The sequence below is a fragment of the Anguilla anguilla genome, chromosome 9 (assembly GCF_013347855.1).
Source record: "Anguilla anguilla isolate fAngAng1 chromosome 9, fAngAng1.pri, whole genome shotgun sequence".
NCBI lineage: Eukaryota > Metazoa > Chordata > Actinopteri > Anguilliformes > Anguillidae > Anguilla > Anguilla anguilla.
This window is the reverse complement of record NC_049209.1, coordinates 52,460,559-52,472,576: the sequence shown is the minus strand read 5'-3', so window position 1 is coordinate 52,472,576 and position 12,018 is coordinate 52,460,559. Positions and strand designations below refer to the sequence as shown.

The 12,018-nt window shown below is 43.0% G+C and overlaps 1 protein-coding gene across 8 annotated transcripts in view; it reads right to left on the bottom strand.

Annotated features, from left to right (window-relative positions):
- The window catches only part of LOC118236132 (roundabout homolog 2-like), a 163,439-nt gene that overhangs the window by 33,386 nt on the left and 118,035 nt on the right, over positions 1–12,018 (bottom strand). For all 8 annotated transcript variants that reach the window (XM_035434222.1, XM_035434219.1, XM_035434217.1 and 5 more), the window contains one exon: positions 891–1,027. In XM_035434222.1, coding sequence (XP_035290113.1) covers positions 891–1,027 — 137 coding nt within the window. The remainder of the gene's footprint in view (positions 1–890; positions 1,028–12,018) is intronic.

Genomic DNA, 12,018 nt, shown 5'->3' with positions numbered 1-12,018 from the left:
GGGGGCGGGGCCTAATTATGAATATAAGAAGGGGCTACACTAAGATTCATTTTCTCCTCCTACCTCTGATAGGCGCACAGTCACAGCACCCCCTGGTGGTAAGCTGTCATAATTGCTTTTCTGTCAAAAAAATTCTACATGTGTCACGACATGTTCCAGGCGGAGGGCTCTGCCCTCAGGCTGGTTTTCCGTGACAGCTTGACATCTTTCTTTCCCTCGTCTTCGCTCCATACGGACCGTTAGGTTACCGCGGGAACGCTGGAATTCAGCTGGAATTCCGCCAGCGGATCCGACCGCTCCCATTGGACCGGCTCGTTTTCGTGTCAGTGGCATTTGGCGGTGCGGTGGAGAGGTGCGTACGGAAGTTGAGTGCCACACGCGTTTACGCACGGGCGAGGGGCACAGGGGTGTGGGTTAAGATGAAGAGGAGGACGCCAGGGACCACTCACGGACGTCCCAGAGAAACTGACCTCTCATCTCTACTAGGGTGGGAACAGAGTCGTTCAGGTGGGGTTTTCGGTGGTTCATGGTATAAAGCAGGAAAGTACACTTCAAGTCAGGCCAAAGCAGCTCGTAGAGTGACATGTTTCCAGAGGCTGCATTTATTCAAAACTCCAAACATAAACATCAGTTTTTATATCATGGCCGGCACTTCTTTCTGTGAGTGCAGTGATCTCAGATCAGATGGGCCACAGAAAATAGTTCCAAACAAAAAATGTATTATTTAAATAAAAAAAAGAATAATGGGTAATATACACACACACGCAACCTCTGGAGACATTTTTTAAATTGATGAACTGAGTGAATGGAGATGGACTCGGCCCCCCGGCCCCCCGGCCCCCCGGCCCCCCCGGCGAATCGTCGGGGCGGTGGAAGTTTCCAGAACTCACCCCTGACGGTGAGCGTGGCGGAGGCCTCGGCCTTGCCCATGCGGTTCTCTGCCACGCAGGTGAAGGTGCCCTGGTCCCCCGCCGAGGCCTTCCGGATGCGCAGCAGGCTCTCCTCCTTATCGTACCGGACCTCGTACCTGCAGCCGGAGAGCAGGGGGAGGGGGGTCACCTGACTGCGGGGACCAATGGGAGACTGGGAGCAGTGTGTATGTGATTTTAACCGGTGCATCCCAGATCGTGGGGCCTATTCATGCCGTAGAACAGAGCCTTTACAGATACCAGACCATGGTCACATGACTGCAGGGGACCAATGGGAGACTAGTGTGAAGTTTGCACGTGGTTTTAACTGGTGCACCCCAGATCGTGGGGCCCATCCACACACTGGAACAGAGCCTTGCAAGGAAGAGCTATCCAGCGGATCTAAACTGTCCCAGGCTTCAGGTTTCATGGGACATAGATTTATTTTCTGATAGTCAAGGAAGTACCAACCCACATGCTGCTGGTCCTACACATCCCTCATCTCCATGTTATTCTTTGATTAGCCAGGAACCAATCTTAACATAAATGTCACCATTTCACGCTTTGTCCCATGGCTAATACCCATCTGCGGTCTCATAATTAGATTATGTAGTCTGTTAATATGATTCATTCCAACCGACAAACGCTTCAATTCGAATTTCGGCTAACAAGCGGAAGCCCGTTCGATTTTCAAACCCCGAACAGCAAACGCATCTTTCACGTGTTCTAGAAGGAGAGAGAAAAAAATCAATAGAAAAATAGCTCCTGTGTAAAGGAGGGCGTCCTCACAAAGGGAAACACGTCTAATCAGATTCTCCCGGTCGAAGATGGATTTGGGCGGGGGTGGGGGGGGGTGTTTAAGGATGGTTGACACTGTAAAATGGGGGTGTGCAGTGGAGCGAAAAGCCCCAATTACTTAAATATGTATGATGAAACATCTGCAGTGGGGGAGAGCGCCGATCACCTTTGCCGTGAGCTACGCGGGACATGTCTGCACACTTATTAAATGGGGGGGGGGAGATACTGAAGTGCATTGGAATCGCAGGGACGCATTGTGAGAACACAATCGCCGTGGTTACGGCGGCGCTGTGAGCGTCTGGCCCGATGACTAATTCATAGAGGAGCGGCACGCATGGCAGCCCCGTCACTGCAGCTGGAGCAGAACCAGCCAGGGAGTCTGCAGAGACGCACACACAGACACACACACACACACACACAGACACACACACACACAGTCACACACACAGACACACACACACACACACACACACATTCACTCACACAGAGACACACACACACGCACACACGCACGCCTGCACACACACACACACACACACACACAGGGACACACACACATACGCACTATGTTTCACATACACACATGCACATGGGATGCATGTCAATCTCATCTGCGGAAGCGCATTTCTAATCTGAGGAGGGGTGGGAAGAGATGGGGAGGGTTGGGGAGGGGTGGAAAGGGGGGGCAGATCTGACATGGTCATAGGTACCCATGCTACAGTAGAAAATATTTGACTCATTCAAAATCATTAACAAACAGAAACAAATCAGAAAACCCATTTAAAATGGATTAAAAATCAAGGTAAATATCACGAATACATTAATACAAATGCAAAATAATATGTTTCAGGTCGTTTTCAAAGATTTTTTCATTGAAAAAATATTAATATATTGCACATTTTTTATGGCCATAGTTACCAATACAACAGTAGAAAATATTTGACTCATTCAAAATCATTAACAAACCTGTGTCCTAACCGTTCTTCAAGCTGCTGAACACAGCCGTGAACTTGCCTTTACCCTCAGACTTACCGTTTTCCTAACCCTAACCCTAGTTTGGGCCCTTAACCCTAATTGAAGCCAATGGTAGCTTGGAAACCATCAGAAAACCCATTTAAAATGGATTAAAAATCAAGGTAAATATCACGAATACATTGATACAAATGCAAAATAATATGTTTCAGGTGTTTTACAAAGATTTTTTCATTGAAAAAATATTAATATATTGCACATTTTTTTATGGCCATAGGTACCCATGCTACAGTAGAAAATATTTGACTCATTCAAAATCATTAACAAACCCGTGTCCTAACCGTTCTTCAAGCTGCTGAACACAGCCGTGAACTTGCCTTTACCCTAAGACTTACCGTTTTCCTAACCCTAACCCTAGTTTGGGCCCTTAACCCTAATTGAAGCCAATGGTAGCTTGGAAAACATCAGAAAACCCATTTAAAATGGATTAAAAATCAAGGTAAATATCACGAATACATTAATACAAATGAAAAATAATATGTTTCAGGTCTTTTACAAAGATTTTTTCATTGAAAAAATATTAATATATTGCACATTTTTATATGGCCATAGTTACCAATGCTACAGTAGAAAATATTTGACTCATTCAAAATCATCAACAAACCTGTGTCCTAATCATTCTTCAAGAAGCTGAACACAGCCGTGAACTTGCCTTTTCCCTAAGACTTACCGTTTTCCTAACCCTAACCCTAGTTTGGGCCCTTAACCCTAATTGAAGTCAATGGTAGCTTGGAAAACATCAGAAAACCCATTTAAAATGGATTAAAAATCAAGGTAAATATCACGAATACATTAATACAAATGAAAAATAATATGATTCAGGTCTTTTAAAAAGATTTTTTCATTGAAAAAATATTAATATATTGCACATTTTGTAAAGGCCATAGGTACCTATGCTACAGTAGAAAATATTTGACTCATTCAAAATCATTAACAAACCTGTGTCCTAACCATTCTTCAAGCTGCTGAACACAGCTGTGAACTTGCCTTTTCCCTCAGACATACCGTTTTCCTAACCCTAACCCTAGTTTGGGCCCTTAACCCTAATTGAAGCCAATGGTAGCTTGGAAAACATCAGAAAACCCATTTAAAATGGATTAAAAATCAAGGTAAATATCACAAATACATTAATACAAATGCAAAATAATATGATTCTGGTCTTTTAAAAAGATTTTTTCATTGAAAAAATATTAATATATTGCACATATTGTAATGGCCATAGGTACCTATGCTACAGTAGAAAATATTTGACTCATTCAAAATCATTAACAAATCTGTGTCCTAACTGTTCTTCAAGCTGCTGAACACAGCCGTGAACTTGCCTTTACCCTAAGACTTACCGTTTTCCTAACCCTAACCCTAGTTTGGGCCCTTAACCCTAATTGAAGCCAATGGTAGCTTGGAAAACATCAGAAAACCCATTTAAAATGGATTAAAAATCAAGATAAATATCACGAATACATTAATACAAATGAAAAATAATATGTTTCAGGTCTTTTACAAAGATTTTTTTATTGAAAAAATATTAATATATTGCACATTTTTTTATGGCCATAGGTACCCATGCTACAGTAGAAAATATTTGACTCATTCAAAATCATTAAAAAACCTGTGTCCTAACCGTTCTTCAAGCTGCTGAACACAGCCGTGAACTTGCCTTTACCCTAAGACTTACCGTTTTCCTAACCCTAACCCTAGTTTGGGCCCTTAACCCTAATTGAAGCCAATGGTAGCTTGGAAAACATCAGAAAACCCATTTAAAATGGACTAAAAATCAAGGTAAATAACACGAATACATTAATACAAATGCAAAATAATATGTTTCAGGTCTTTTACAAAGATTTTTTCATTGAAAAAATATTAATATATTCCAAATTTTTTTATGGCCATAGGTACCCATGCTACAGTAGAAAATATTTGACTCATTCAAAATCATTAACAAACCTGTGTCCTAACCGTTCTTCAAGCTGCTGAACACAGCCGTGAACTTGCCTTTTCCCTAAGACTTACCGTTTTCCTAACCCTAACCCTAGTTTGGGCCCTTAACCCTAATTGAAGCCAATGATAGCTTGGAAAACATCAGAAAACCCATTTAAAACTGATTAGAAATCAAGGTAAATATCACGAATACAATAATACAAATGAAAAATAATATGTTTCAGGTCTTTTAAAAAGATTTTTTTATTGAAAAAATATTAATATATTGCATATTTTGTAATGGCCATAGGTACCTATGCTACAGTAGAAAATATTTGACTCATTCAAAATCATTAACAAACCTGTGTCCTAACCGTTCTTCAAGCTGCTGAACACAGCCGTGAACTTGCCTTTACCCTCAGACTTACCGTTTTCCTAACCCTAACCCTAGTTTGGGCCCTTAACCCTAATTGAAGCCAATGGTAGCTTGGAAAACATCAGAAAACCCATTTAAAATGGATTAAAAATCAAAGTAAATAACACGAATACATTAATACAAATGCAAAATAATATGTTTCAGGTCTTTTACAAAGATTTTTTCATTGAAAAAATATTAATATATTGCACATTTTTTTATGGCCATAGGTACCCATGCTACAGTAGAAAATATTTGACTCACTCAAAATCATTAACAAACCTGTGTCCTAACCATTCTTCAAGCTGCTGAACACAGCCGTGAACTTGCCTTTACCCTCAGACTTACCGTTTTCCTAACCCTAACCCTAGTTTGGGCCCTTAACCCTAATTGAAGCCAATGGTAGCTTGGAAAATGTTGGAAAACATGGGAGCCACAGTTCTACCCTTCTGAGGTGTCTCACATTGTAGTGGGACAGCTGCAGATAGGATTGATTGTTTACCACCACACTCAGTTAAATTGACCTTTTATCACACCCTTTGGGCTACATCCTCTCCCTTTGGTATGCAGTATCATCTACCCCCTACTTCAGTCCAACTTCCCCACACCTTGTTTCTTCCCCCCCCCAATGTCTGATTACCTCGCCCCCCCCTTCCCCATTCACACCCTTTGTGCTACATCCTCTCCCTTTGGTATGCAGTATCCTCTACCCCCTACTTCAGTCCAACTTCCCCACACCTTGTTTCTTCCCCCCCCCCAATGTCTGATTACCTCGCCCCCCCCCCCCTTCCCCATGATGTGTTTAGAGATAACCATTTGGCCCTTTGTTTCCTTGAAGGAACAGGGTATAAGTATTCACTGTCTCCGTCATTTTGTCGGTTCTGTGTTTATCTGTACTTGGGTAACAGACCCACTAGTTCCTTTGCTACATTAAACAACCTATTTTGAAACGAAGACGTGCCTGCATTTATTTTTCTACTTACAAAAGTACGGCGGAACAAATCGAACTCTTAAAAATTCCACATTATTGGCGAGCCAGCCCAAATCCGTCGTTATTGTTGCTTTTTACAAAAAAAAAAAAAAAAAAAACTGGGGAGGCTGACATTCGCGTGTGACACTGGCCTACAGAAGAGACTTTCTTTTTTCCGTTGACACCGAATTCAAGAAAGGATTACAGTAAGAGGACTGTTTTGGAAGCCATTTGCCAACGCTGAAGGAAAAACGGACTTGAAGGCACGGAACGGACCACGTACATTTGTGAGTATGAAATATTTATGTATGTAATATTGTAGAGGAATAGTTACGGAAATTGTGTAATGTTTTAAAATACAAGTGGTCAGAATTGATTGTACATGTGTACAGTGTTCTAGACAGGGGCTTGTATAAAGTTACACAGACCTTGGACAATTTCAAGTACCAAAAGTTTGTTTGTCCATTGTACAGGAGTTTAGTAATGGCAGTGAATGGTTGGAAATCGTGGGCCGCTATGTTGTTGACCAAACATTGTAAGGAGGGCCCTTACAACGTACCACAGGAAGTAGATGTTGTTGAATATCTTCAAACTGCTTGTGAGCAGCGCAATGAAAAGAAGAAAAATAAGAAAACAAGACAGGCTAACTGTGTGATGGCTATGGTCCAAACGATTAAGTTTTTGACCGATAAAGTTGTAGAGGTTCCTAAATTGCGAGGTGAAGTTGAAAGTTTGAATAAAGCACTGGAGGTAAATTCAAGGAAGTTGGAAGCATCTGTTGCAGAACGTATATTACATGCCACAACACACTTAGAATTTAGAAAAGAAATTTGCCAGTTGAGGGAGAAATTGAGTACCACAACTGCAGAATTGGTTAAAACGCAGGGACAGTTACGCGATGCTCAGGTGGCATATAAAGAGTTATGGAATGTGTCTGGGGATAATAAGGATAATGCGATTGTACAAAAGTTCAGGTCGCTGAAAGAAAAAATGGCAAAGCAAAAACTTGCAAATACCATAATGAAACGGCGAGTGGCAGTGATTTTAAGGACATTAGAGGAGCAGAGTGAGTCAGTATACAGTTCTGATGATGACGAATGGGAAGTCAGACAGACAAACTGCCAAACAGCTCCTTTGTTAGATGTGGATGATGAAAGAAGTGATAATGAAATTTTAGATGAGGAGCTGGCGTTTCATAGGCCTACTGGGGGGACAGAATGTAATGCATCTATTACCAATTCACTTATTTCCAATTGCCGAAGGTTGGTTTCTAGAAGTTCTACATCACAAAAAGCAACTAAATCAGTCGGGACAAAAAACACAAAAATCGCACCAATAATAACACGCAGAGTTCGTACAAGCGCAACACAAAATCCTGTCAATGGGGCTATCACATATGAATATGCAGATCAACAGGTGGATCGCAATCTTACACTTTCAGAGTTGATTACACTGCAACAACAACTTCCCACGTGGGACGGAGTTAGTGACCCGACCGCAGTTGTTGAAAAGGTGCAAACGCTGCAGCGAATACACTCGCTAACTGACAAGGACTGTTGTAAATTATTGCAATCTGTGCTCCCTACATCGGTTACTATTCCGTTAGAATTCATACAGGGTCAGGGAAACCCTGTTGTTTTCCCCAATCATGACGCAAGGTTAAGGCTAATGAGCGAGACTGTGGGACATCGCGTTATAGCTGACATGAGTAAAATTCTTGAGTTTGTACCGAAGGAAGGGCAGCACCCCACTGACTTTCTTAGAACATTTATAAGTGTGTTCAATCGAAACAGAGTTGGAGGGAACAGAGCGCTATTGACAGGTGACGACCCGGTATTCTGGAGTTTAGTAATAAGTAAATACAAAGATCTCGTCTCCCCTACCTGTCAACATTTATTGTTACAATTCAATAGGGAACTGAGTGCACAGCCAGTCAGACAACACATAGGCAGGGATATCCAGGACTGTTTAACCGTGTGGAATGAGTCTCAACTCAGTTCTTCCCCCAAACAGAGCTCTAGGAAAAGGATTGCGCCAATAGCATCTAACGAGGGTCAGGTAAAATTGAATTGTTTTAACTGTGGGAAGCCAGGCCACATTCAAAATGAGTGTAAGAGCCCCCGGGTGTGTAATAATTGCAAGCGTGTTGGTCATTCCAAGCGACAGTGCTGGGCAAAAGGAGGTGGGATGGAAGGAAAGGGACCAAAACAGCTGGGTGTGCAACAGCCTCAGACAGAACAGCCCCAGATTGAAGGCACTGTTACATACACAGACCTATTGTCTATTCTTAAGGCACATGCTGATCAAAGCACACAGAAAGGCTCTGGGAATCTCTTTCATAGTCCAGCTCCACAATGACGGTGTCAAGCCTCAGTTTCAGCGGTGAGTAATCTGCAAATAGATCAGGAAGGTCGCCCCTGTGTTACGGTTTTGGTTGGAGGCTATCAAGACAAATTTTTGGTTGACACAGGAGCAGCTTGCTCATTAACTCACCGAACTAATTTTCCTCAGAGTGGTAAAACAGTCCAGCTAATGGGAGTGGGAGGCAACGCATTACTAGCCCAAATCTCAACTCCACAGACATTACAGATTGGTGATATATCTTTTGATTTACCATTATGTATGGTCAGAACCCATGAAGGGAACATCCTGGGTTCAGATGCAATAACAAAAGGACGTTTAGTCATTGATTTAGCTAATAATGTTCTTTGGCAGGGCCCAACAGATCCACAGGGGTGCAAGGTACCTATGACCATTGCTGATACCCATTCTGTTCACACAGTGAAAAACCCTATGGTTTATGATGTAGTTGGCTTACTGCAAACATCCGATGCAACTCTAGCTAATATCATAGATAAACACAAAGGAGTGTGGGCAACACATAAGCATGACTGTGGGAGAGTTTCTAACATGCAGGTTGCTGTCCGAGGCGCAGATCCTCCCCCACAGAAACAGTACCCCTATCCCAAGTCAGCAGAGACAGCTGTACAATTAACAATAAAATCTCTTTTGCAGCAAGGTGTGATCAGAGAATGCATCTCAACATGTAATGCCCCTGTGTGGCCAGTAAAGAAACCTGACGGCTCTTGGAGATTAACTGTTGATTACAGGCAGCTGAATAAACACACCCCCAGTGCCACACCATTGGTAGCAAGCAACCCTGATATGATGTCTCAGTTGCGGGGTTCTGCAAAAGTCTATTCGACTCTTGATGTATCAAATGGTTTTTGGAGCATTCCAGTACACATGGATAGTCAATACAAATTTGCTTTCTCTTTCAGAGACACGCAGTACACATGGGTAGGCTTACCACAAGGTTTTCACAACTCACCTACCTTGTTTCATCAATGTATGGCTAACATTTTGCAGGGCTGCTCACAACCACACAATGTTGTTCAATATGTTGATGACATCTTGCTCCAATCAGATACCGAGGAAGAACATTATGAGCTGCTGGACGAGATCCTTACACTCTTGGAAAAAGCGGGCCTAAAACTTAACCCAAAAAAGGCATTACTAATGAAACAGTCTGTTTGTTTCCTAGGAGTAAAAATTCAGACAGGAGGACGGACTCCTGATCCAGCTAAAGTAGAACTTGTACAAGCATTGCCACGACCATACACTGTCACAGCATTGCGCTCTTTCCTGGGAATTGTGGGGTTTTGCCGGGACTTTATAGAAGGTTACAGTGAACTAGCTGCCCCTCTCTATAGGCATTTAAAAGACAACCCAGGAAAGAATGATTTGCTAGAATGGGATGCGGCATCACAGACTGCCTTCATAAGTTTGAAAAAAACACTTGCTTCAGCTCCTGCTTTACGCAGTCCAGATCACACACAACCCTTCATCATTGAGGTAGTTGTCTCCACTGTTAGCATCAAAGCAGTGCTTATGCAAGAAGTTCATGGCAAACACATCCCAATTGGTTACTTTTCACGAGTACTAACACCTGTTGAAAGGTCATTTGATCAGTGCACAAAGCAGATATTGGGAGTACACTGGATAGTCGCACACACTGAATACATCTGTGGTTTCAACCCACTCATTCTGCACACGCCACATACGCCGGTGGCATTGCTAATAAGAGGGCAAGTGAAAGGGGTATCGGCCCAGCGGTGGGGACGATGGGTTACAGAACTCCAACATAAAAACATACAGGTCAAGCATTCCACAAGCTATCAATTAGCTAATATGTTAGACTATGAGGGGGAGCCACACCTTTGCATGTCAGTACAACAACAGGTAGCAGCGGGGCCCATCCGTACAATACCACTGGCAGACTCCTCTGCGGTGTTTGTAGATGGTTCTCGCTATTATCAAATGGGACAGTACTATCCTGGAGCAGCATGTTGGGCACCCCAGTTAGGAAAAGAGGTATTGATCAAATGTAAACCCACGGATTCAGCGCAAAAAGCTGAGGTTATTGCAGTAATTGCAGCGTTACAGGAGTTCACAGGGCGAATTACTATCTTCTCAGACAGTGCTTTTGTTTGCAACTCCCTCACTGAATATCTCCCTGTTTGGCAGAAAAGAGGCTTTTGTACGGCAGAAGGGAAATCATTGACTCACCACAGTGAGCTACAAACAATTTGGGACCTAGCGCATGAGAGAGAGAGAGACACGGTAGCCATATGTAAGGTCAAAGCACATCAAAAACATGGCTCCACTACTGAAGGGGATAATAATAACAAAGTGGACGTCTTGGCAAAAGAAGCCGCTGTTTCAGGCATCCCATGGCACTACCAACTTCCCAATGTCTCTGTTGAACCTGTGAAACTATCACAACCGCTTGCACTCAATCTGGAAGAATGCCAGGCCACAGACAAAGATATTGTAGAGGTTATTGATGCCATCCGACAACAAACACAACTTCCTGAACCATATGTACATCACACAGCAAATTTGATCATATTTGAGGATGTATTGTACTACAATAATCCAGGGCCTGTTTGGGTAACACCCTCTATGCTTCGTAAGGAGCTAGTTTTATTCATGCACAAAACTTCAGGTCATGCATCACCAGCGAAGGTAATAGATTTATTGCAGAGCTGCTACTGGTGGCCCAGTATAAAAACAGATGTAGCTCACCACTTGGCACTCTGCCTTGTATGTGCTCAGATGAACCCTGCACCTACACATCGCAAGGTTCCCATGGGCACCTCCCACTTGAATGATGGCCCATGGGAAACTCTCCAGATTGACTACACAGGTCCGTTACCTACAGCAAAAGGAGGATATCGGTTTCTCCTTGTGGTAGTAGATATGTTCACTCGCTGGGTAGAGGCATTCCCTACCAGGAGGAGTGATGCTGCCACTACAGCTCGTGTCTTGTGGGAACAGGTGTTCTCACGATGGGGATTTCCAAAACGATTGGAAAGTGACAACGGGGCACCATTTATTTCAGAATTAATGCTGCACCTTTGTACGTTCTTAGGGGTAGAAAGACACTTCCACATTCCCTATCATCCGCAATCTAGTGGTATGGTTGAACGATTCAATCGCACTATAAAACAAGGCCTCAAAAAAGCTGTAATTGATGCAACAGATGAACTGAAAAAATCTGCTTCTAATTGGGTTTCGGCACTCCCAGGGGTACTAATGGCTATTAGGGCGACACTGGTACGTACTACTGGTTACAGCCCCTTTGAGCTTATGACAGGCAGGCCAATGCAGATTTCACATCCCTCGGGCGTTCCTCTTCCCATCACCACAAGAGCCACACATGATGAGTTTCTTACCCAAGTGCAGCAAGCACTTCAGAGTAAGCTTCTAAATGCAGCCAACAAGATGGGAGCAGCCCATCATTACACAGCACAGGCCTATTCCCCCACATACAGAGTGAATTTTCAAATTGGGGATCAGGTGATGCTTAAAAATTTTTTAAAAGGGGGAGGCTGGGAAGCAAACTGGGAAGGTCCATACGAAGTTATGGACAAACTTGGTGAAACCAATTTGAAATTGGCAATAAAAAAGCGGGG